Below are 26,853 nucleotides of genomic sequence, written 5' to 3' on the forward strand. Positions count from 1 at the left end.
GCATTGGGCCCCATAATGAGGCTGCAGAGTGGCATTGGGACCAGTGATGGGGCGCGTTTCGTCCTTGGACCAGTAACGATGGCACAGTGCCGCATTGTACCAGTAATGAGGGTGCAGAGTGGCATTGGGCTCCGTAATGAGGGTGCAGAGTGGCATTGGGCCCAGTGATGAGGGTGCAGAGTGGCATTGGGCCCAGTGAAGAGGGTGCAGAGTGGCATTGGGCCCAGTGAAGAGGGTGCAGAGTGGCATTGGGCTCAGTTTTGAGGGTGCAGAGTGGCATCGGGCCCAGTAATGAGGGTGCAGAGTGGCATTGGGCCCCGTAATGAGGGTGCAGTGTGGCATTTGGCCCCGTACTGAGGGTGCAGAGTGGCATTGGGCCCAGTTTGAGGGTGCAGTGTGGCATTTGGCCCCGTAATGAGCGTCCAGAGTGGCATTGGGCCCCGTAATGAAGGTGCAAGGTGGCATTGGACCCAGTGATGAGGGTGCAGAGTGGCATTGTGCCCCGTAATGAGGGTGCAGAGTGGCATTGTGCCCCGTAATGAGGGTGCAGAGTGGCATTGAGCCCAATAATGAGGGTGCAGAGTGGCATTGGGCCCCGTAATGAGGCTGCAGAGTGGCATTGGGCCCCGTAATGAGGGTGCAGAGTGGCACTGTGCCCCGTAATGAGGGTGCAGAGTGGCATTGAGCCCAATAATGAGGGTGCAGAGTGGCATTGGGCCCCGTAATGAGGCTGCAGAGTGGCATTGGGCCCCGTAATGAGGGTGCAGAGTGGCATTGTGCCCCGTAATGAGGGTGCAGAGTGGCATTGAGCCCAATAATGAGGGTGCAGAGTGGCATTGGGCCCCGTAATGAGGCTGCAGAGTGGCATTGGGCCCAGTAATGAGGGTGCAGAGTGGCATTGGGCCCCGTAATGAGGGTGCAGAGTGGCATTGGGCCCCGTAATGAGGCTGCAGAGTGGCTTTGGGGTCCAGTGATGTGGGTCCAGAGTGGCATTTGGCCCAGTGATGAGGGTGCAGAGTGGCATTGGGTCCTGTAATGAAGCTGCAGAGTGGCATTTGGCTCAGTTTTGAGGGTGCAGAGTGGCATTGGGCCCAGTAATGAGGGTGCAGTGTGTCATTGGGCCGAGTGATGAGGAAGCAGAATGGCTTTGGGGTCCAGTGATGGGGGTCCAGAGTGGCATTGGGTCCTGTAATGAAGCTGCAGAGTGGCATTGGGCCCAGTAATGCGGGTGCAGAGTGGCATTGGGCCCAGTTTTGAGGGTGCAGAGTGGCATTGGGCCCAGTAATCAGGGTGCAGAGTGGCATTGGGCCCAGTGATGAGGGTGCAGAGTAGCATTGGGCCCAGTAATCAGGGTGCAGAGTGGCATTGGGCCCAGTGATGAGGGTGCGGAGTGGCATTGGGCCCAGTAATGAGGGTGCAGAGTGGCATTGGGCCCAGTGAAGAGGGTGCAGAGTGGCATTGGGTTCAGTTTTGAGGGTGCAGAGTGGCATTGGGCTCCGTGATGAGGGTGCAGAGTGGCATTTGGCTAGGTTTTGAGGGTGCAGAGTGGCATTGAGCACTGTAATGAAGGTGCAGAGTGGCATTGGGACCAGTGATGAGGGTGCAGAGTGGCATTGGGCCCCATAATGAGGGTGCAGAGTGATATTGGGCCCAATGATTAGGGTGCAGAGTGGCAATGGGCCCCTTAATGTGGGTGCAGAGTGGCATTGGGACCAGTGATGGGGTGCATTTCGATATTGGACCAGTAATGATGGCACAGTGCTGCATTCTACCAGTAATGAGGGTGCAGAGTGGCATTGGGCCCCGTAATGAGGGTGCAGAGTGGCATTGGGCCCCATGATGAGAGTTCAGATTGGCATTGTGCCCCGTAATGCGGGTGCAGAGTGGGATTGCGCCCAGTGATGAGGAAGCAGAATGGCTTTGGGGTCCAGTGATGGTGGTGCAGAGTGGCATTAGGCCCCATAATGAGGGTTCAGAGTCACCTTGGGCCCCGTAATGTTGGTGCAGAGTGGCATTGAGCCCAGTGATGAGGGTGCAGAGTGGCCTTGGGCCAAGTAATGAAGTTGCAGAGTGGCATTGGGCCCAGTAATGAGGCTGCAGAGTGGCATTAGGACCAGTGATGGGGTGCGTTTCGATATTGGACCAGTAACGATGGCACAGTGCCGCATTGTACCAGTAATGAGGGTGCAGAATGGTATTGGGCCCGTAATGAGGGTGCAGAGTGGCATTGGGCCCCGTAATGAGGGTGCAGAGTGGCATTGGCCCCGTAAAGAGAGTGCATTTTTTGAGTATTTGTGCGGTGAGCGTTTATGTCTGGGATTTTGGGAGGCGCTTAGAGTGAATGTGAAGGGGATATGTTATGGTGGGGGCGTGTGATGAGGATTGAGTATATCTTAGTTTGTGTAACCGCCTGTGTGAGATTGTGATGACCCTGTGGGAGTGAGCAATGACCCTGTGTGAGCTGGCTATGACCCCTGGTGAGCCAGTGATGACCCTGTATGAGCCAATGATGACCTGTGTGCCTGTTCTTGGCCCCAGGAGGTGTATCGAGAGGAACAGCTGGTTAATCGGCTAATGCGTCAGTCGCTGCAGGAGAGACGGATTGCAGTCCAACTGATGCATGCTCGACACGAGAAGCAAGTCATTATGCAGAATCGTATCTTTCGGGAGAAACAGTATGAGGAGAAACGATTGCAAGAGTTCCAGGAAGCGTTGGACAAGGAGGCGGTATGTCAAGTAATAGAAACTCTCAGCTTTCATAGAGCCTTAGAGCACAGGAGGCCATTCAGCCCATCAGGCCTATCACAGCAATACCTGCCCAATTTAGATCCTCACCGCAAGTTTTTTCCTCCATTTCCCTTTAATTAGTTCTCTTTAACCACTTGGAAGCTCTTATGCAATCGGCTTTCATCACTCTTTCACCTTGTGCATTTTAGACCGGAACAACCCTTTCACTTCCCCTCTGGTTTTCTCAGCTAATTATTCTAAATATCTGATCACAATCTCGCTTGTCAGAGAAATAATGTCTCTCTACCTGCTTAATCAAAACTCCTCATCATTTTGAAAGGACCTATTGAGAACATAGGAACACTGGGACAGGAGGAAGCCACTCAGCCCATCGAGCCCACTGTGCCATTCAAACAGATCATGGTTGATCATCTACCTCTACACCATTTTTCCCACAATCTCTATATCCCTTGATATATATATCCCTTCCAGAAATCTATCTACCTCAGTCTTGAACATACTCAATGACTGAGCCTCCACAGCCCTCTGGGGTAGAGAATTCCACCCTCTGAGTGAAGAAATTCCTCCTCATCTCAGACATAAATGGCCTGCCCCTTATTCTGAGACTGTGTCCCCTGGTTCTAGACCCCCCCAGCCAGGTGAAACATCCTTCCTGTATCTACCCTGTCGAGCCCTGTAAGAATTTTGTATGTTTCAATGAGATCTCCGCTCATTCTTCGAAACTCTAGAGAATACAGGCCCGGTTTCCAAGTATAAGCTCTCCATAGAGCCATAGAAAAGTTGTGGTGCATAAAGAGGCCATTCAGCCCATCGTGTCTGCATCGGCCAAAAAAGAGAAAACAGAAACCAGCCGCTCATTTTAATGCCACTTTCCAGCACCTGGTCTGTAGCCTTACAGCACTCACCGCTTTGCCTTCTCTCTGCTTAAGAGCAACCCCAGTCTCCAGTGCTGCCTGAAAGGAGAGTGGAAGGAGATTGAATGCTAACTTTAAAGTGGAACTGGATAACATAACTGAATCCCTTATTGCTCTTACTACCCTGGTAAATCTCCTCTGCACCCTCTCCAAGGCCTTGAGATCCTTCCGAAAGGATGGTGCTCCGAATTGAACTCAATATTCCAGCTGGGATCTAACCAGTGATTTGCAAAGGTTTAACATGACTTTGTAGCTTTTGTATTTTATGTTCCTATTTACAAAGCCATGGGTCCCTGCACTTTCTTAACCAACTTCTCAATAATGCCAAGTAAAGCCCCTCCCCATTTAGGTTATACTGCCTGTGTAAAATGCGTCACTTCACACCACTCCTCATTAAATGGCATCGGCTGTGTGTGTCTGCTCATTTCATCAGTTTGTATCCTCCTGCAGCCTATTAGGATCATTGAGCCTCTCTGTGATTGGTGGGAAATGTTTCAGCACCCCGTGTCAGGACAGGCACCGTCTGTGAGACCCATGAGTGCCACCTGTGGGCGTCTTTGCTCCGAGTAATGTAGGAATATAGAAACAGAGGAACAGGAGTAGGCCATTTGGCCCTTCGAGCCTGCTCTGTCATTCAATATGATCATGGCTGATTTGGTTGTGGTCACAACTCCACTTTCCTGTCTGTCCCGCATAACCCTTGACTCCCTTGTCTATCAAACGTCTGTCGAACTCTGCCTTGAATGAATTCAATGACCCAGCCTCCACTGCCTTCTGGGGAAGAAATTCCACAGACTAACAACCTTCTGAGAGAAACAATGTCTCCTCACCTTCATCTTAAAAAGGAAACCTCATATTCTTACACTGTGTCCTCTGGTTCTAGCCTCTCCCACAAATGGAAACATCCTCCCACTATCTGCCCTATCAAGTCCCCTCAGGATCTTTTATGTTTCAGTAAGATCACCTCTCAACCTTCTAAACTCCAATGAGTATAGGCCCAACTGTTCAACCTGTCTTCATAAGATAAGCTCTTCATCCCAGGAATGAGTTGAGCGAACCTTCTCTGAATTGTGTCTAAGGCAATTATATCCTTTTTCAAATAAGGAGACCAAAACTGTACACACTATTCCAGATGTGGTCTCACTAAGACGCCGTACAGTAAAACTTCCCTATTTTTATATTCCATTCCTCTTGCAATAAACACCAACATTCCATCTACCTTCCGAATCACTTGCTGTATGTACCTGCATTCGAACCTTTTGGGATGCATCTACCAGGACACCCAGATCCCTCTGTACCTCAGAGTTCTGTATTCTCTCTCCTTTTAAATAAAATGCTGCTTTTTTATTCTTCCTGTCAAAGTGGATATGTTCACATTTTCCCATTATTCTCCATCAGCCAAATTTTTGTCCATTCACTTAACCCAACTATATCCCGTTGCAGACTCTCTACCTCCTCTTGTCAACTTACTTTCCGGCCTATCTTTGTGTCATCAGCAAATTTAGCAACTATACATTTGGTCCCTTCATTCAAATCATTGATATAAATTGTAAAAGGTTGAGACCCCAGTACTGATCCCTGTGGCTCTCCACTAGTTACAGGTTGCCAACCCGAAAACGACACTTTTATCCCTATTCTCTGCTTCCTGTCAGCTAACCAATCCTTTATCCACACTAATATTTTAACCCCTACAATGTGTGCTCTAATCTTGTGTAGTAACCTTTGATATGACACCTCATAAAATGCCTTTTGGAAATCCAAGTACACTAGAGTTGCAGGTTCCCCTTTGTCTACCTTGCTTGCTGCTTTCTCAAAAACTCTAATAAATTAGTTAAATACGATTTCCCTTTCACAAAGTCATGATCACTCTGCCTGATTACATTATGATTTTTTAAGTATCCTGCTATTACCTCCTCCTTAATAATAGATTCTAGCACAGAGGAAAAAAGATCTGAACTCCCGAGGTGAGGTGAGAGTGACTGCCCATGATATCAAGACAGCATTTGACCGAGTGTGGCATCAAGGAGCCCTAGCAAAACTGGAGTCAATAGGAATCAGGGGGAAAACTCTCCACTGGTTGGAGTCATACCTAGCACAAAGGAAGATGGTTGTGGTTGTTGGAGGTCAGTCATCTCAGCTCCAGGACATCACTGCTGGAGTTCCTCAGGGTAGTGTCCTCGACCCAACCATCTTCAGCTGCTTCATCAATGACCTTCCTTCCATCATAAGGTCAGAAGTGGAGATGTTCATTGATGATTGCACAATGTTCAGCACCATTCGCGACTCCTCAGATACTGAAGCAGTCCATGTCCAAATGCAGCAAGACCTGGACAATATCCAGGTTTGGGCTGACAAGTGGCAAGTAACATTCGCGTCACACAAGTGTCAGGCAATGACCATCTCCAACAAGAGAGAACCTAAACATCACCCCTTCACATTCAATGGCATTACCATCACTGAATCCCCCACTATCAATGGGGGTTTCCATTGACCAGAAATTGAACTGGACTAGCCATATTGTTCTGACACAGCAGTTGGTAAAGGCTGAGTTGTTTAAATCTCAGAGGGAAACTTGAACAACCGTCATAACCTAAATTTTCAATTGGTATGTTTGAGATGCAGCTCTGAATTCAGGAATAAAACCACCAAACCTCCAGAGGCTTTTTATATAAAACTGAAGTAAGCATTTATTAATTTAACAAGAAATTAAACACATACACATTTCTACAAATTACTACCATAATAACTTTTAAACAAATCCCCAAATTAATCACTCCCAGGTAAATCTTCACCATGGCAACAATAACCCACAGGGGAGAATTTTCTACCCGTCTTGCGGGCCGGGTGGGGGCGGGCGGGGGTGGGTGGGAGCGGGCGGGAGTGGGTGGGGGCGGGTGCATAGCCAATCGCTGCCCGTGAGCAGCTACGCGCCACCATTCTACGTGGGCGGGCCAATGTGCAGCCGGAAGCGCTGAGCACTCCCTGTGCGGGGGGAGCGGGTGGGGGCGGGTGGGTGTGGGTGGGGTTGGGGGCGGGCGGGGGCGGGTGGGGCCGGGCGGGAGCGGGTGGGGCCGGGCGGGAGCGGGTGGGTGTGGGTGGGGTTGGGGGGCGGGTGGGGCTGGGCGGGTGGGTGAGGTTGGGGGCGGGCGGGGCCGGGCGGGAGCGGGTGGGTGTGGGTGGGGTTGGGAGGGCGGGTGGGGCTGGGCGGGTGGGTGTGGGAGGGGTTGGGGGGCGGGTGGGGCCGGGCAAGGCCGGGCGGCAGCGGGTGGGTGTGGGTGGGGTTGGGGGGCGGGTGGGGCCGGGCGGGTGGGTGTGGGTGGGGTTGGGGGCGGGCGGGGCTGGGCGGGGGCAGGTGGGTGTGGTTGGGGGCGGGTGGGTGTGGGTGGGGTTGGGGGCGGGTGGGGCTGGGCGGGAGCGGGTGGGTGTGGATGGGGTTGGGGGCGGGTGGGGCCAGGCGGGAGCGGGTGGGTGTGGATGGGGTTGGGGGCGGGTGGGGCTGGGCGGGAGCGGGTGGGTGTGGGTGGGGTTGGGGGCGGGTGTGGTCGGGCGGGAGCGGGCCGGGGGGAGTAAGGAGAGTCGGGGTCTGCGTGTGATGAGTGCAGAAATCTCCCTGAGGCACGGAGCTGCCTGAGGGAAATGATCTTCATTATGAAAACTTGAAGAAAAGAATAGGAAAATCATTCAGACATGTTCCTCTCACGTGACAGTGACACATGAGCTGGGACATGTCAATGAATTTTAATTAAAGATTTTATTTGGTTTGTAAAGTTTTCATGAAACCTTGTCCTGCCCGTGGATGAGGCTTCATGTTAAATCCGAAGCCACCTGGGCTCTTCGCCTGCCCCTAACCTAGAGGTTGGACAGGCAGCTCTGTTCATTCTTTTAATTGGTTTTTAAATGGACTAAACAGGCCTCTGACAGCTCGACGGGTGTGCAGCCGATTCCGGTGCACGTCTGTCGAACTGAAGATGGGAATGAGGTGCGGTCAGATCGGGACACGGCCGTGATGTCACTGCGTATGATTTCACACGTTGGCAAGCGGGACCCACCCCCATTCGCTGACCAGAAGATTCAGGCCATAGACATTAAACAGACACCAGGCAAAGCACATTTGCCCTTATGAATTCAAAATGAGGTTCCTTTCAATTTGAAAGGAGAAGAGCCTCTGAAGAAGAGCCATACGGACTTGAAATGTTAACTCTGTTTTTCTCTCCATGGGGGTGAATTTTCCCCTTGTTGGGCAGGCCGAGTGGGAGCGGGTGCAGGTGGGTGTGGACACGATTGCCGCCCACAATCGGGCCCTCGCCGCCATTTTATGTAGACGAGCCAATTAAGACCCGCCCAGCGTATTTCTCGACTCCCGAAGATAGCGGGAGTGGGCAGGCAGCGGGTGTGCACAGTCCAATGGCGACCCGGCAGCCTGTTTAAATGAAGGCCTAGCAGCCTTAGCAAGGCCGCTCCCAATGGACATGAGAAGAGCACAGCAGAGGACAAAGGTGCATCACGCATGTCCGGAGGGTAGGGCTGGAGGACAGGCCAGGCCGGAGGGTAGGGCTGGGGGACAGGCCAGGCCGGAGGGTAGGGCTGGGGGACAGGCCAGGCCGGAAGGTAGGGCAGTGGGGCAGGCCAGGCCGGAGGGTAGGGCAGTGGGGCAGGCCAGGCCGGAGGGTAGGGCAGTGGGACAGGCCAGGCTGGAGGGTAGGGCAGTGGGACAGGCCAGGCCGGAGGGTAGGGCAGTGGGGCAGGCCAGGCCGGAGGGTACGGCTGGGGGACAGGCCAGGCCGGAAGGTAGGGCTGGGGGACAGGCCAGGCCGGAAGGTAGGGCTGGGGGACAGGCCAGGCCGGAGGGTAGGGCAGTGGGGCAGGCCAGGCCGGAGGGTACGGCTGGGGGACAGGCCAGGCCGGAGGGTAGGGCAGTGGGACAGGCCAGGCCGGAGGGTAGGGCTGGGGGACAGGCCAGGCTGGAGGGTAGTGCTGGGGGACAGGCCAGGCCGGAGGGTAGGGCTGGGGGTCAGGCCAGGCCGGAGGGTAGGGCAGTGGGACAGGCCAGGCCGGAGGGTAGGGCTGGGGGACAGGCCAGGCCGGAGGGCACGGCTGGGGGACAGTGTGCCCCTTGGTTCTCGGTTGAGTGCCTTGTTGCCCTCCTGGAGGAGGTGGCAGTGCGGTGGGTGGTCATGATTCTGAGGGATGGGAGGGGGAGGCCACCCCACCTGACCAAATGTGTGTGGGAGGAGGTGGCCGGGAGTGTGAGCTCCCATGATGTGGTGCAGCGCACATGGCTCCAGTGCTGTAAAAGATTCAACGACCTCCTACACTCGGGAAGGGTGAGTACCATGTTGGCTGAGTTAATGCAGCCGTCACCCTTTCCCCCCAGCACCACACCCCCCTCCCCCGCAACTCTGAGTACAGTAACGGCATTAAATCCTTCACAGCTTGTATTCCTCGCTGGGTGGGCCAGCAGAGATTGCCCATACCTAGCTCACCCTGAGAGGGTTGTGCTAGGATATGTTCTGCATCTGCAGCGAGTGTGACACCGACACCCAGAGTATACAATGTGGGTGAAAGTGAAGGATCTGCACCTAGGCGCAGTGCTGGAACTGGGAAGCATGTCAAAGTCAGGGTGCTAATATGCTGGGAGGGGAGCTTCCAGGTGATGGGGCACCAATCCATCTGCTGGTCTTTGTGCTCCACGTGCTTGTACCTCCTTTCTTAGCAAAGTAACACCTTGTGGTGCCACATGTGAAGGAGGCAGCATTCGGGCAATGGGGGGTGTCAGCCTTGGTTTGTTTGGGTGAGTGTGCAGCAGCTGTGGGGTGATGAAGAACTGGGGTCCTGCAATGTCCCACTCTGGCTGGGTTGGCAGGGATGCGATGGGAATCCAGGTACAGGCTGGACTAATCAATGCTCCTCTCTCCTTTTCAGGAGAAGACTGCACAATTCCACAGAGCGGATGCGGACTGGCGGAGGCCAGGCCCAGTTGGCGACCCTGACACCTTTTGAGCAGCAGGCCATGGATCTGGTGAGGCGTCATGCCCCCAGGTCCACCGGTGGCAGTGAGGCTGAGGTGCCACAGGGAGGTATGTTTTGCGAGCACCCAGGTCACCGTGTGTGTCCCGGCAGCCATGGCACTGCTGGAAGCTCAGTGACTGAAATTAGCAACATGGGTTGACCATTGATTATGGAAGGATGAGCACATAATGATCCGGGGGAGTGGCACGTAAACTGACATTGTCTCCACTGTAACTAATCAAATGTCCTTGTTCTTCCTTTCAGCATCACTGGAGCAGGGCCAGGAGGAGGAGGAGGCAGAGGGGCCACCTCTCACCCCTGAGGGCCCAGAGGAAATCCACTCACCAGCGTCACACCATCTCTGCCAGGCAGGCAACAGCGCAGATACCAGCACTTCGGCTAGTGTCCTGGGGCACCGTGGTGAGGGCACTCCACACTCGCTTGAGATGCGGGCAGAGACAGAGAGTGCCCAAGGCCCTGGCAGTCGGGGGACTGCTGGGGACCAGGCACATGCTCGGCCGGTAGCTGATGATGTGCCTCTGGAGTCATCCGTGAGGCAGCAAATGCTGGAAGTGCAGTAGGGTATGCTGGACTCATTGTGTGCATCCAGAGCAACTGCGCCTACGTCTTCCTCATCCACTGCGTCTCCCCTTTCCAGTGCCAGATTGTGGAGAGTGCAGCACGACACACGATCTGGGGGGTACTGGAGTGCGTCCCCTGAATGGTCCAGTCATCAGAAGCGCATCTTGAGAAGACCGGTGGTTCTCTCTCACCACAGCCCTTGTGGAGGCTCCTATTGTAGCGCTGCTCAGCTTCTGTTCTTGGATGGCAGAGAGGCGCCATGAGCCACCTTCTGAGGGGATAGCCCTTGTCACCCAGCAGCCATCCATCCAGTCGGGCTGGAGCACTGAAGAGCCTCGGCACCTGGGAGTGTCTGAGGATGTAGGCGTCGTAGGAGCTGCCTGGGTACCTTGCACAGACTTGTAGAATCAGCATCCTGTGATCACACACTATCTGCATGTTCATGGAGTGGAAGCCCTTCCTATTGATGGAGGCACTGGGCTCACCCGCTGGCGCCTTGATGGCCACATGTGTACAGTCTATAGCACCCTGGATACGGGAGAAGCCAGCAATGGCCACGAAGCCTCTGGCTCGTTGTGATTGGCTGTCCTCATTCCCAGTGGTAGTGGATGAAGGTCAATGCACGCCTGAACAGAGCGTCTGTCACTTGCTTGACACAAGTGTGGACAGCTGATTGGGAGACACCACAAAGATCACCCACTGACCCCTGGAAGAAGTTGAGGGCAGTTGTGACCTTTAGAGCCGCTGGCATGGGGTGTCCACCCACACAGTTCGCGGAGATCTCAGACCCAATCATCTGACAGATACAGTTGCCTGTCTCCCTTGAGGGATGGAGCCTCCTTCGGCACTGCACCTCAGATATATTGAGGTAGCTGCTTCGCCACCTGTATACCCTGGCAGCAGGATAGTGGCATCTTCTGCGGCCTCTTCCACCTTGGACTACTTCTTGGCCCTGCACCCCTAGTGCCTGCGCCTGTCTTCCCAAAGGTGGCTCCCCTGGAGACTGAATGTGCACCCCTGGCCTCCTTCCTCCTTCTGGCCCTCCCTTCCTTCTCAGAGGAGGCGCCTCCAATGGAGAGCACAACTCCCATCCCCAGGCTGAGGGGAGGCTTCCTGAAAGCTGCAGGCCCCAAAAATGATCTTTACTGTAGAGTCCTGATCTGAAGCCTGTTACTCCTGTCCAAGCAGCTGGGAAGAGTTTTGAAGTATTCCTGCTCACACAGGCAAGTCGCAATAACCTCCACACTTAAATATCTAACAGATACCACTCACAATCCCACTCACCCCCCTTATCCCGCCCATGGATGAAGTTTATACAAATGTCTCCTACCTGCCTGCCCGTTGCGCCCGTGCGATGTCCTGAAGATCACACGGGCCCCGAAAAATTGCAGACAATTGCTGCCTCTAGGGCCTTAAGTACATGAATAGTTAATGGCGGGTGCGTATCCAAAAACATCGCACGCCCACCCACCTAAATATGGCAATGGCATGCGGTGACATCGGGACGCTCGCCCGACCTCACTGTGCATCATTTGATGTGTCGGCGGGCTCCGCACGCCAACAGGAGAATTCTGGCCACAGACGCTGTTCGACCTGCTGAGTTTTTCCAGCATTTTCGCTTTTAGTTCCTTTCAATTTGGTTCCTTTTCACAGTCCCAGGCTTACAGGCTGGTTAGATCTTAAATGCCTCTCACTCACACACACAAACTTCTCCCTGTTTATACCTGGCTTTCCCTTTGAATGTAAATTTTCCATTGTCTGACTAGGTTTTTAAAATTTTACCTCTACTAACAATAATCCTGTCATTCCACCAATTTTATCAGTAATATAAACACATTGCTTGGTGTCTCTTAGCTGGGTGCAAGATTTTACCCATTCTTTTGAATGGTTTATTCAACAAATGTGAATATACTCTTTACCTTCTAACCTTACATTTATGTAATTAACATCTCAAACTACTATACATCAAAGTACCCAGACTAGCTGGTTTTAAGCCAATTAACACACTCTCAGACACACACACATAGACACAGACTGTACTACAAATCCAATTTAAAAATAATTTCCAATAACATTACAAACATTAATGTCTCTTCATGACAATATAAATACTGTGGCTACAAGAGCAGGTCAGAGGCTAGGAATCATGCATCGAGTAATTAACCTCCTGACTCCCCAAAGCCTGTCCACCATCTACAAGGCACAAATCAGGCGTGTGATGGAATACTCCCCACTTGCCTGGATGAGTGCAGCTCCCACAAAACTCAAGAAGCTTGACACCATCCAGGACAAAGCAGCCCGCTTGATTGGCACCACATCCACAAACATTCACTCCCTCCACCACCGACACACAGTAATAGCAGTGTGTACCATCTACAAGATGCACTGCAGGAATTCACCAAGGCTCCTTAGACAGCACCATCCAAACCCACGTCCACTACCATCTAGAAGGACAAGGGCAGCAGATAGATGGGAACACCACCACCTGGAATTTCCCCTCCAAGTCACTCACCATCGTGACTTGGAAATATATCACCGTTCCTTCACTGTCGCTGGGTCAAAATCCTGGAACTCCCTCCCTAACAGCACTGTGTGTGTACCTACACCACATGGACTGCAGCGGCTCAAGAAGGCAGCTCACCACCACCTTCTCAAGGGCAACTAGGGATGGGCAATAAATGTTGGCCCAGCCAGTGAAGCTCACATCCCGTGAATGAATAAACAAAAGAATAACTTTCTCTATGACAGATGTTAGACTAACTGGCCTATAGTTTGCTGCTTTCTGTCTCACTCCTTTTTTGAATAAAGGTGTTACATCAGCTATTTTACAATCCGCTCGGAACCTTTCCAGAATCTAAGGAATTTTGTAAGATTATAATCAATGTATCTACTGTCTCTGCAGCCACTTCTTTGACGAGCCTCAGATACAAGCCATCCAATCCTGGGACCTGTCAGCCTTTAGGTCTAATAGTTTTCCCAGCACCTTTTCCCAGCCTCAGGTACAAGCCATCCAATCCTGGGGACCTGTCAGCCTTTAGGTCTAATAGTTTTCCCAGCACCTTTTCCCATCCAATGCTGGGACCTGTCAGCCTTTAGGTCTAATAGTTTTCCCAGCACCTTTCCCCAGGTTATGGTGATTGTTGTAAGTTCCCCCTTCCTGCTCACCTCTTGATTTTCGAGTATCTTTGGGAAGTTTTCTAAGTCCTCTACAGTGAAGACAGACACAAAATACCCATTTAACGCCTCCGCCATTTCCTTGATTTCTACAATTAATTCCCCAGACTCACCCTCTAGAGGGACCAACACGAGCTTTAGTCACTCTTTTCCTATTTAAGAGAGTAAAGTCTGAGGTATGATTTTCTTTCCTTCTTGCCTGGTAGGTCTTGGCAAGAGCGGAGAAACTGGAACATATGGAACAGACCCAGCTAGAACAGCAAATGCATAAGAAGATAATGGCTCATCGTGCAAGGGAGCGATTCCGCAAACATTACAACCTGTGCTGGGAGGTGGTGGAACACATCATCGATTTAGTGACCAAGATTGCAGAATACCGCGAACTCACACTGAAGTAAGTAGAACCCCAGAGCTCCTGGAGAACCCACATTGTACTCAAGAGAGAATCCTAATGCTCACTGCGATAAATGGTCCTACTGAGGGAAGCTGGGGGTGGGGAGGGGAGATGGGGCTGTGATCCCCTCCCCCAACCCCCGCCATGTACCTCCATCCAAAAGGGGTGTGCATTAATATTAATGACTAAAACACACTCCCTGAGTGCTTCTTCAAGGGAGTCCCAACCAAGTTCCTATTCTGGCCACACTAATCCCAGCCATGTGCACTGGGTGATGGGGTGTGGGATTGGAGGTCACCCCCCTCACAGCAGATTCTCAGCCTCACTGGGACGGACAGGGATTTCCTGTCAGATATACAGCCCCAAAGAAGCAAATGATCAGCCGCCTTTACAATTCAAGCCTTCACATTCTGAAAGAAATAGAGGAGGGGCCTGTGCAGGTTTCGATTGTCAGAAGCTGTATTCGGGTTAGGGGTTGTATTAGGGTAGGGGTCAAGGCCAGAGAGTTAGCGTTAGGACCACAGGATTGTATTAGTATTAGGGCGGGGATCAGAGGGCTGCATTAGGGTTAGATACAAGGTCAAAGGGGTATATTAGGGTTAGGGTCAGAGGTCCCGGTTAGGGACACCAGGCTGTATTTTTTTTATTATTCATTTACAGAATATGGGCGTCGCTGGCTGGGCCGGCATTTATTACTCATCCCTAGTTGCCCTTGAGAAAGTGGTGGTGGTGAGCTGCCTTCTTGAACTGCTGCAGTCCATGTGGTGTAGGTACATCCACAGTGCTGTTAGAGAGGGAGTTCCAGGATTTTGACCCAGTGACAGTAAAGGAACGGCGATATATTTCCAAGTCAGAATGGTGAGTGACTTGGAGGGGAACTTCCAGGTGCTGGTGTTTCCATCTATCTGCTGCCCTTGTCCTTCTAGATGGTAGTGGTCGTGGGTTTGGAATGTGCTGCCTAAGGAGCCTTGGTGAATTCCTGCAGTGCATCTTGTAGATGGTACACACTGCTGTTACTGTTCAATGATGGTGAGGGAGTGAATGTTTGTGGATGTGGTGCCAATCAAGCGGGCTGCTTTGTCCTGGATGGTGTCAAGCTTCTTGAGTTTTGTGGGAGCTGCACTCATCCAGGCAAATGGGAAGTATTCCATCACACTCCTGACTTGTGCCTTATAGATAGTGGACAGGCATTGGGAAGTCAAGAGGTGAGTTACTCGTTGCATTTGGACATGAACTGCTTCAGTATCTGAGGAGTCGCGAATGGTGCTGAACATTATGCAATCATCAGCGAACATCCCCATTTCTGACCTTATGATGGAAGGAAAGTCATTGGTGAAGCAGCTGAAGATGGTTGGGCTGAGGACACCACCCTGAGGAACTCCTGCAGTGATGTCCTGGAACTGAGATAACTGACCTCCAACAACCACAATCGTCTTCCTTTGTGCTAAGTATGACTCCAACCAGCGGAGAGTTTTCCCCCTGATTCCCATTGACTCCAGTTTTACTAGGGTTCCTTGATGCCACACTTGATCAAATGCTGCCTTGATGTCAAGGGCAGTCACTCTCACCTCACCTCGGGAGTTCAACTCTTTTGTCCATGTTTGAACCAAGGCTGTAATGAGGTCAGGAGCTGAGTGGCCCTGATGGAACCCAAATTGGGCGTCAGTGAGCAGGTTATTGCCAAGCAAGTGCCACTTGATAGCACTGTTGATGATCCCTTCCATTACTTTACTGATGATCAAGAGTAGACTGATGGAGCGGTAATTGGCCGGGTTGGATTTATACTGCTTTTTGTGTACAGGGCATACCTGGGCAATTTTCCACATAGCTGGGTAGATGCCAGTGTTATAGTTGTACTGGAACAGCTTGGCTAGGGGCGTGGCAAGTTCTGGAGCACAAGTCTTCAGTACTATTGCCGGAATATTGTCAGAGCCCATAGCCTTTGCAGTATCCAGTGCCTTCAGCCGTTTCTTGTTATTGTCATGATAGTGCAGGAAAAACACCGAATTGCATCCGGAAATATTGGACTTCGCGACTCCTTAGATACTGAAGCAGTCCATGTCAAAATGCAACGAGTAACTCACCTCTCGACTCCCCAAAGCCTGTCCACCATCTACAAGGTACAAGTCAGGAGTGTGATGGAATACTCCCCAATTGCCTGGATGAGTGCAGCTCCCACAACACTCAAGAAGCTTGACACCGTCCAGGACAAAGCAGCTGCTTGATTGGCACCACATCCAGAAACATTCACTCCCTCCACCACCGACGCACAGTAGCAGCAGTGTGTACCATCGACAAGATGCACTGCAGGAACTCACCAAGGCTCCTTAGACAGCACCTTCCAAACCCATGACCACTACCATCTAGAAGGACAAGGGCAGCAGATAGATGGGAACACCACCACCTGGAAGTTCCCCTCCAAGTCACTCACCATCCTGACTTGGAAATATATCGTCGTTCCTGAGTTTTTAAAAAAATGCACTCTAGTCACTGGCTGGAATGATGCAGGGTGACACCCGAAGAGGTACTGGAATCCCACCCTATTGCCAGACAAGGTACTTCTAAAGACATCCAGAAACTAATTGCTGCCTCCGGTAGGGACAATGGGACATAATAGGAGATGAGTGTCATCTCATCAAGAAAGCCTGTGAGCAATGCCAAGACAGATTTGTGAATTCACTCCCCACTTGGAATATACAAAGGAAGGGTTAAAAGTGAGTTAAAAAGCTGCCCCAGTGTCTGTCTGTTGGTGGGTGGTCTTAGAGAACAGGTGCTGGAAGTTTGACTCAGATGTAACAGCAACACACAGGACCCCTGCAAATTGCCATTTTGCAGGGGTCCCGATCTCTCTCCCTCTATCAAAGCCAACACCACTGGAACCTCGAAACCAACCATTCACCTACCGAAGTCAATTCGACTCGAATCTCAAATTGTAGCGGCCGCAACATTCAATCACCTGCTCTCTACGAGTCAAGGAGCGCTCCATATACTTATAAGACCATAAGACGTAGAAGCAGAAGTAGGCCATTTGGCCCATCGAGTCTGATCCACCATTCAATGAGATCATGGCTGATCTGATAATCCTCAACTCCACTTTCCTGCCTTTTCCCCATAACACCTGATTCCCTTACTGATTAAAAATCTGTCTATCTCAGCCTTGAATAGACTTAATGACCCAGCCTCTACAGCCCTCTGCGGTAAAGAATTCCACAGATTCATTAACCTCTGAGAGAAGAAATTTCTCCTCATCTCTGTTTTAACTGGGCGACACCTTACTCTGGGATTATGCCCTCTGGTCCTAGACTCTCCCACATGGGAAACAACCACTCAGCATCTACCCTGTCAAGCCCCCTAAGAATCTTATATGTTTCAATAAGGTCACCCTTCATTCTTCTAAACTGCAATGAGTACAGGCCCAACCTACTCAACCTCTCCTCATAAGAAAATCCCCCCATACCTGGGATCAACCTAGTGAACCTTCTCTGGACTGCCTCTAATGCCAGTATATTTTTCCTTAGATAAGGGGACCAAAACTGTTCACAGTATTCTAGGTGTGGTCTAACTAGTGCCTTGTATAGTTTTAGCAAGACTTCCCTATTTTTATTCTCCATTCCCTTTGAAATAAAGACCAACATTCCATTTGCCTTCCCTATTACCTGTTGAACTTGTATGTTAGCTTTTTGGGATTCATGCACAAGGACCCCCAAATCCCTCTGTGCTGCAGCTTTCTGCAGCCTTTCTCCATTTAAATAATATTCAGCTCCTCTATTCTTCCTGCCAAAGTGCATAACCTCACATTTTCCCACATTATATTCCATCAGCCAAGTTTTTGCCCACTCACTCAACCTGTCTATATCCCTCTGTAGACTCCTTGTGACATCCTCACCACTTGCCTTCCCACCTGTTTTTGTATCATTTACAAACTTGGCGATAGTACATTCACTTCCCTCATCTAAGCCATTAATATATATTGTAAATAATTGAGGCCCCAGCACTGATCCCTGTGGTGCTCCACTAGTTACAGGCTGCCATCCTGAAAATGGCCCACTTATCCCAACTCTCTGGCTTCTATTAGCCTTTAATAATTTATGTATATTTTTTCTCTTACTTCAAGCTAAATTATTACTTTTAACCTGGATGACCGTATATGCGTGTGTTTTATCCTTTCTCACCTTTAGCAGTTAATAAGCTTACTCTTACCTTTAACTCAAGAAAGTCTGATCAAATTAGCTCCTCCAAAGGCAGAACAATTGGGTCTGGGAGAAAGGTACCTGCGAAAGGGATCCTTTTTAGATTAAAGCTTGTTGCGACCAGCAGTCGGGGGTGCTGAATAAAGACAGGGAGCCAGCTCATCCCTCCCCAACTGGGGCATAAAAGTTTGGGGGTGCCACAGCCAGGCACTGACAAAGTGAGGGGTCTTGCCTGAATCACCAGCTTTGGGGAGCCTCACCTGGGGGTTGTAGCAATATCATGTGGAGTGAATCGAACTGACTGTAGACTGGAATCTGTGATGCTGGGGACCTCCGGAGGAGGCCGAAATAGATCATCCACTCGGCACTTCTGGCTGAAGATTGTAGCAAATGCTTCAACCTTATCTTTTGCACTGATGTGCTGGGCTCCTCCATCATCGAGGATGGGGATATTTGTGGAGCCTCCTCCAGTGAGTTGTTTAATTGCCCACCACCATTCACAATTGGATGTGGCAGGACTGCAGAGCTTAGATCTGATCCGTTGGTTGTGGGATCGCTTAGCCCGGTCTATCACTTGCTGCTTACTCTGTTTGGCGCACAAGTAGTCCTGTGTTATGGCTTCACCAGGTTGACACCTCATTTTTAGGTATGCCTGGTGCTGCTCCTGGCATGCCCTCCTGCACTCTTCATTGAACCAGGGTTGATCCCCTGGCTCGATGGTAACGGTAGAGTGGGGGATATGCTGGGCCATGAGGTTACAGATTGTGTTCGAGTACAATTCTGCTGCTGCTGTTGGTCCACAGCGCCTCATGGATGCCCAGTTATGAGTTGCTAGATCTGTTTGAAATCTATCCCTTTTAGCACGGTGGTAGTGCCATACAACACGATGGAGGTTATCCTCAATGTGAAAACAGGACTTTGTCTCCCGAAGAACAGTGCAGTTGTCACTCTTACCAATACTATCATGGATGTTAGGGTTAGGATCAGAGGGCTGTATTAGAGTTAGGGTTTAGGTCAGAGGGCTGTATTAAGGTTAGGCTTCAGGTCAGAGGGCTGTATTAGGGTTAGGGTCAGAGGGCTGTATTAGGGTTAGGGTCAAAGGGCTGTATTGGGGTTAGGGTCAAAGGGCTGTATTGGGGTTAGGGTCAGAGTGCTGTATTGGGGTTAGGGTCAGAGGGCTGTATTAAGGTTAGGCTTCAGGTCAGAGGGCTGTATTAGGGTTAGGGTCAGAGGGCTGTATTAGGGTTAGGGTCAAAGGGCTGTATTGGGGTTAGGGTCAGAGTGCTGTATTGGGGTTAGGGTCAGAGGGCTGTATTAAGGTTAGGGTCAGAGGGCTGTATTAGGGTTAGGATCAGAGGGCTGTATTAAGGTTAGGGATCAGGTCAGAGGGCTGTATTAAGGTTAGGATCAGAGGGCTGTATTAAGGTTAGGGTTAGAGGGCTATATTAGTGTTAGGGTCAGAGGGCTGTATTAAGGTTAGGGTCAGAGGGCTGTATTAAGGTTAGGATCAGAGGGCTGTATTAAGGTTAGGGATCAGGTCAGAGAGCTGTTTAAGGTTAGGGTCAGAGGGCTGTCTTAAGGTTAGGGTCAGAGGGCTGTATTAATGTTAGGGTCAGAGGGCTGTATTAAGGTTAGGGTTAGAGGGCTATATTAGAGTTAGGGTTCAGGACAAAAGGCTGTATTAAGGTTAGGATCAGAGGGCTGTATTAAGGTTAGGGATCAGGTCAGAGGGCTGTATTAAGGTTAGGATCAGAGGGCTGTATTAAGGTTAGGGTTAGAGGGCTATATTAGGGTTAGGGTCAGAGGGCTGTATTAAGGTTAGGGTCAGAGGGCTGTATTAAGGTTAGGATCAGAGGGCTGTATTAAGGTTAGGGTTAGAGGGCTATATTAGGGTTAGGGTCAGAGGGCTGTATTAAGGTTAGGGTCAGAGGGCTGTATTAAGGTTAGGGTCAGAGGGCTGTATTAAGGTTAGGGATCAGGTCAGAGGGCTGTATTAATGTTAGGGTCAGAGGGCTGTATTAAGGTTAGGGTCAGAGGGCTGTATTAAGGTTAGGGTCAGAGGGTTGTATTAAGGTTAGGGTTAGAGGGCTATATTAGAGTTAGGGTTCTGGTCAGAGGGCTGTATTAAGGTTAGGATCAGAGGGCTGAATTAAGGTTAGGGATCAGGTCAGAGGGCTGTATTAAAGTCAGGGTTCAGGTCAGAGGGCTGTATTGGGGTTAGGGTCAGAGGGCTGTATTGGGGTTAGGGTCAGAGGGCTGTATTGGGGTTAGGGTCAGTGGGCTGTATTAGGGTTAGGATCAGAGGGCTGTATTAAGGTTAGGATCAGAGGGCTGTATTAAGGTTAGGGTTAGAGGGCTATATTAGAGTTAGGGTTCTGGTCAGAGGGCTGTATAAAGGTTAGGGTCAGAGGGCAGTATTAAGATTAGGGTCAGAGGGCTGTATTAAGGTTAGGGATCAGGTCAGAGGGCTGTATTAAGGTTAGGGATCAGGTCAGAGGGCTGTATTAACGTTAGGGTCAGAGCGCTGTATTAAGGTTAGGGTCAGAGGGCTGTATTAAGCTTAGGGATCAGGTCAGAGGGCTGTATTAAGGTTAGGGTCAGAGGGCTGTATTAAGGTTAGGGATCAGGTCAGAGGGCTGTATTAAGGTTAGGGTCAGAGGGCTGTATTAAGGTTAGGATCAGAGGGCTGTATTAAGGTTAGGGATCAGGTCAGAGGGCTGTATTAAGGTTAGGATCAGAGGGCTGTATTAAGGTTAGGGATCAGGTCAGAGGGCTGTATTAAGGTTAGGGTCAGAGGGTTGTATTAATGTTAGGGTTAGATGGCTATATTAGAGTTAGGGTTCTGGTCAGAGGGCTGTATTAAGGTTAGGATCAGAGGGCTGCATTAAGGTTAGGGATCAGGTCAGAGGGCTGTATTAAGGTTAGGGTCAGAGGGCTGTATTAAGGTTAGGGATCAGGTCAGAGGGCTGTATTAAGGTTAGGGTCAGTGGGCTGTATTAAGGTTAGGATCAGAGGGCTGTATTAAGGTTAGGGATCAGGTCAGAGGGCTGTATTAAGGTTAGGATCAGAGGGCTGTATTAAGGTTAGGGATCAGGTCAGAGGGCTGTATTAAGGTTAGGGTCAGAGGGTTGTATTAATGTTAGGGTTAGATGGCTATATTAGAGTTAGGGTTCTGGTCAGAGGGCTGTATTAAGGTTAGGATCAGAGGGCTGCATTAAGGTTAGGGATCTGGTCAGAGGGCTGTATTGAGGTTAGGGTCCAGGTCAGAGGGCTGTATTAGGGTTAGGGTCAGAGGGCTGTATTGGGGTTAGGGTCCAGGTCAGAGGGCTGTATTAGGGTTAGGGTCAGAGGGCTGTATTGGGGTTAGGGTCAGAGGGCAGTATTGAGGTTAGGGTTCAGGTCAGAAGGCTGTATTGAGTATAGGATGAGGGTCAGAGGGCTGTATTAAGGTTAGGGTTAGGTCAAAGGGCTGTATTAGAGTTAGGGTCACAGGGCTGTATTGGGGTTTGGATCAGAGGGCTGTATTAAGGTTAGGATCAGACGCCTGTGTTAAGTTTAGGGTCAGATGCTGTATTTAGGGTAGGGTCAGAGGACTGTATTAAGGTTAGGGTTAGGTCAGAAGGCTGTATTAGAGTTAGGGTCAGAGGGCTGTATTGGGGTTAGGGTCAGAGGGCTGTATTGGGGTTAGAGTCAGAGGGCTGTATTAGAGTTAGGGTCAGAGGGCTGCATTGGGGTTAGAATTAGGATCAGAAGGCTGTATTAGGGCTAGGGTTAGAGGGCTGTATTAGGGTTAGGGTCAGAGGGCTGTATTAGGGTTAGGGTCAGAGGGCTGTATTGGGGTTAGGGTCAAAGGGCTGTATTGTGGTTAGGGTCAGAGGGCTGTATTGTGGTTAGGGTCAGAGGGCTATATTGGGGTTAGGATCAGAGGGCTGTATTAGGGTTAGGGTCAGAGGGCTGTATTGTGGTTAGGGTCAAAGGGCAGTATTGGGGTTAGAGTCAGAGGGCTGTATTGGGGTTAGGGTCAGAGGGCTGTATTGGGGTTAGGGTCAGAGGTCTGTATTGGGGTTAGGGTCAGAGGGCTGTATTGTGGTTAGGGTCAGAGGGCTGTACTAGTGTTAGGGTCAGAGGGCTGTATTAGGGTTAGTGTCAGAGGGCTGTATTAGTGTTAGTGTTAGAGGGCTGTATTGGGGTTAGGGTCAGAGGGCTGTATTGGGGTTAGAGTCAGAGGGCTGTATTGGGTTTAGTGTCAGAGGGCTCTATTGGTGTTAGGGTCAGAGGGCTGTATTGGGGTTAGGGTCAGAGGGCTGTATTGTGGTTAGGGTCAGAGGGCTGTACTAGTGTTAGGGTCAGAGGGCTGTATTAGGGTTAGTGTCAGAGGGCTGTATTAGTGTTAGTGTTAGAGGGCTGTATTGGGGTTAGGGTCAGAGGGCTGTATTAGTCTTAGGGTCAGAGGGCTGTATTGGGGTTAGGGTCAGAGGGCTGTATTGGGGTTAGGGTCAGAGGGCTGTATTAGGGTTTGGGTCAGAGGGCTGTATTGGGGTAAGGGTCTGAGGGCTGTATTGTGGTTATGGTCAGAGGGCTGTATTAGTGTTAGGGTCAGAGGGTTGTCTTGGGTTTAGGGTCAGAGGGCTGTATTAGTGTTAGGTTCAGAGGGCTGTATTGAAGTTTGGGTCAGAGGGCTGTCTTGGGGTTAGGGTCAGAGGGCTGTATTAGGGTTAGGGTCAGAGGGCTGTGTTGGGGTTAGGGTCAGAGGGCTGTATTAGTGTTAGGGTCAGAGGGCTGTATTAGGGTTAGGGTCAGAGGGCTGTATTGGGGTTAGGGTCAGAGGGCTGTATTGGGGTTAGGGTCAGACGGCTGTATTGGGGTTAGGGTCAGAGGTCTGTATTGGGGTTAGGGTCAGAGGGCTGTATTGTGGTTAGGGTCAGAGGGCTGTACTAGTGTTAGGGTCAGAGGGCTGTATTAGGGTTAGTGTCAGAGGGCTGTATTAGTGTTAGTGTTAGAGGGCTGTATTGGGGTTAGGGTCAGAGGGCTGTATTAGTCTTAGGGTCAGAGGGCTGTATTGGGGTTAGGGTCAGAGGGCTGTATTGGGGTTAGGGTCAGAGGGCTGTATTAGGGTTTGGGTCAGAGGGCTGTATTGGGGTAAGGGTCTGAGGGCTGTATTGTGGTTATGGTCAGAGGGCTGTATTAGTGTTAGGGTCAGAGGGTTGTCTTGGGTTTAGGGTCAGAGGGCTGTATTAGTGTTAGGTTCAGAGGGCTGTATTGAAGTTTGGGTCAGAGGGCTGTCTTGGGGTTAGGGTCAGAGGGCTGTATTAGGGTTAGGGTCAGAGGGCTGTGTTGGGGTTAGGGTCAGAGGGCTGTATTAGTGTTAGGGTCAGAGGGCTGTATTAGGGTTAGGGTCAGAGGGCTGTATTGGGGTTAGGGTCAGAGGGCTGTATTGGGGTTAGGGTCAGACGGCTGTATTGGGGTTAGGGTCAGAGGGCTGTATTAGGGTTAGGGTCAGAGGGCTGTATTAGGGTTAGAGTCAGAGGGCTGTATTGGGGTTAGGGTCAGAGGGCTGTATTGGGGTTAGGGTCAGAGGGCTGTATTAGGGTTAGGATTCTGGGGCTGCAGAACACCAGGGGACTCTCCAGGCCCTGATGAAGTAGCCAGACTGGGACAATCCATTTTGGTCTGATAATGCTGTGAATGTATTCTGCCTCTCAGCTTGATTCCAGAGAAGATTATGAGAGAATGGAAGGAGATGTTCTTCCTTGAGCTTCCCTTATATGAGCAGGAAGTCACTGAGCCACAACCTTCAGAGGCAAGTTCCAAGGACACTGTGGAGCTGGCTAAGCAGGGAATGCTTAATGCCCAGGACTATGAAGATTATAAGGTACAACTTCTCACTGTGACTCCCCAAAAGACAGTGTCTCCGCATCACCGTGTGTGCGTGTATGCGTGTGTGTGTGGATATTAATGTTTGAGTGTGTGTGAATATTAGGTTATTACTCTGTATGTGGGTGTGTGTGTGTAGATGGTACAGTGTGTGTGTGTATGTGTGCTCGTGAGTGTGTATGAGTGTATTTATGTGTCTGTGGATGTTACTGTTTGTGTGTATGAGTGTGGGTGTGCCTGTGGATATTATTGTGCAAATGATTATGTATGTGTGTGAGGATGTTACTGTGTGTGAGTGTGTGTGTGCATGTGGATGTTACTGTGTGTATGTGTGTTGCTGTGTTTGCTTGTTTGTGTGGATGTTAGTGTGTGTGTGTTTGGATGTTAGTGTGTGTGTTTGGATGTTAGTGTGTGTATGTTACTGAGTATGTGTTTGTGAATGTTATTGTCTCTTTGTGTGTGTGTGTGTGTGTGTGTGTGTATATGTGCTTATGGACATTACTGTATGTGTGTGTGGATGTTAGTGTGTGCTTGTGTGTGTGGATGTTAGTGTGTGCTTGTGTGTGTGGATGTTAGTGTGTGTGTGTGTCTGTGGATGTTAGTGTATGTATGTATGTGTGGATGTTATTGTGTTTGTAGATGACAATGTGTGTGTTTATGTGTGTGCGGATCTTACTGTGTGAGTGTATGTGTTATTGTGTATGTATGAGTGTGTGTGTGTATGGATTTTACTCTGTGAGCGTGTGTGTGTATGTCTATGGAACTGTGTGTCTCTGAGGGTGTGTGTGCATGTTACTGTGCATGTGTGAATGTTGCTGTGTGTTGGTGTAACTCTGTGTGTGTGCCTGTATGAGTGTGTGTGGATGTTACTGTGTGCACGTAAATAGATGTAAACAGGTATGATATAGTCGTGATTACGGAGACATGGCTGCAGGGTGACCAGGGATGGGAACTGAACATCCAGGGGTATTCAGTATTTAGGAAGGACAGACAAAAAGGAAAAGGCGGTGGAGTTGCATTGCTGGTTAAAGAGGAAATTAACGCAATAGTGAGGAAAGATATTAGCTCCGACGATGTGGAATCTGTATGGGTAGAGCTGAGGGGCAAAAAACGATAGTGGGGGTTGTATAAACACCCCAGACTGTAGTGGTGATGTTGGGAATGGCATTAAACAGGAAATTAGAGAACATGTAATAAAGGAATATCTGTAATTATGGGTGACTTTAATATGCACATAGATTGGGCAAATCAAATAAGTAACAATACCGTAGAGGAGGAATTCCTGGAGTGTATACGGGATATTTTTCTGGACCAACACATTGAGGAACCAACGAGAGAACAGGACATCCTCGACTGGGTATTGTGTAATGAGAAAGGAATAATTGGCAATCTAGTTGTGCGAGGCCTCTTGGGGATGAGCGACCATAATATGATAGAATTCTTCATCAAGATGGAGAGTGACGTAGTTGATTCTGAGACTTGGGTCCTGAATCTTAATAAAGTAAACTACGATGGTATGAGGCGCGAGTTGGCAATGATGGATTGGGAAATGTTACTTAAAGGGATGACGGTGGATAGGCAATGGCAAACATTCAAAGAGCGCATGGGTGAACTGCAACAATTGTTTATTCCTGTCTGGCGCAAAAGTAAAACAGGAAAGGTGGCCAAACCATGGCTTACAAGGGAAATTAGAGATAGTATTAGATGCAAGGAAGAGGCATACAAATTGGCCAGAAAAACCAACAGACCTGAGGATTGGGAGCAGTTTAGAATTCAGCAAAGGAGGACCAAGGGATTGATTAAGAAGGGGAAAATAGAGTACGAGAGTAAGCTTGCAGGGAACATAAAAACTGACTGTAAAACTTTCTACAGGTATGTGAAGAGAAAAGGATTAGTGAAGACAGATGTAGGTCCCTTACCGTCAGAAACAGGGGAATTTATAATGGGGAACAAATAAACGGCTGACCAACTAAATACATACTTTGGTTCTGTCTTCACAAAGGAGGACACTAATAACATACCAGAAATGTTGGGAACACAGGGTTTAGTGAGAGGGAGGAACTGAAAGAAATCAGTATTAGTAGGGAAATGGTGTTGGGGAAATTGATGGGATTGAAGGCCGATAAATCCCCGGGGCCTGATAATCTACATCCCAGAGTACTTAAGGAAGTGGCCCTAGAAATAATGGATGCATTGGTGGTCATCTTCCGAGATTCTATAGACTCTGGAACAGTCCCTACAGATTGGAGGGTAGCTAATGTAACCCCACTATTTAAAAAGGGAGGTAGAGAGAAAACAGGGAATTATAGACCAGTCAGCCTGACGTTGGTAGTGGGGAAAATTCTAGAGTCCATTATAACAGATTTAATAGCTGAGCACTTGGAAAACAGTGGCAGAATCAGACAGAGTTAGCATGGATTTATGAAAGGGAAATCATGCTTGACAAATCTACTGGAATTTTTCGAGGATGTAACTGGTAGAGTTGATGAGGGGGAACCAGTGGATGTGGTTTATTTGGACTTTCAGAAGGCTTTCGACAAAGTCCCACATAAGAGATTAGCGTGTAAAATTAAAGCACGTGGGATTGTGGGTAGTGAATTGAGATGGATAGAAAACTGGTTGGCAGACAGGAAACAAAGAGTAGGAATAAACTGGTCTTTTTCCGAATGGCAGGCAGTGACTAGTGGGGTACCGCAGGGATCGGTGCTGGGACCCCAGCTATTCACAATATATATTAATGATTTAGATGAGGGAATTAAATGTAATATCTCCAAATTTGCAGATGACACAAAGCTGGGTGGGAGGGTGAGCTGTGAGGAGGATGCAGAGATGCTTCAGTGTGATTTGGACAAGCTGAGTGAGTGGGCAAATGCATGGCAGATGCAGTATAATGTGGAAAAATGTGAGGTTATCCAATTTGGTAGCAAAAACAGGAAGGCAGATTATTATCTGAATGGCTATAAATTGA

General features: G+C 49.8%; 1 protein-coding gene across 1 annotated transcript in view; it reads left to right on the forward strand.

The window, feature by feature from the left end:
- The window catches only part of spef2 (sperm flagellar 2), a 314,152-nt gene that overhangs the window by 77,132 nt on the left and 210,167 nt on the right, over positions 1 to 26,853 (forward strand). Inside the window, exons 8-10 of the mRNA XM_078557229.1 lie at positions 2,539 to 2,727; positions 13,634 to 13,821; positions 23,715 to 23,883. Of these exons, the coding sequence (XP_078413355.1) occupies positions 2,539 to 2,727; positions 13,634 to 13,821; positions 23,715 to 23,883 (546 nt within the window). The remainder of the gene's footprint in view (positions 1 to 2,538; positions 2,728 to 13,633; positions 13,822 to 23,714; positions 23,884 to 26,853) is intronic.

This window comes from Cetorhinus maximus, chromosome 2 (genome assembly GCF_964194155.1).
Source record: "Cetorhinus maximus chromosome 2, sCetMax3.hap1.1, whole genome shotgun sequence".
Classification (NCBI taxonomy): Eukaryota; Metazoa; Chordata; class Chondrichthyes; order Lamniformes; family Cetorhinidae; genus Cetorhinus; species Cetorhinus maximus.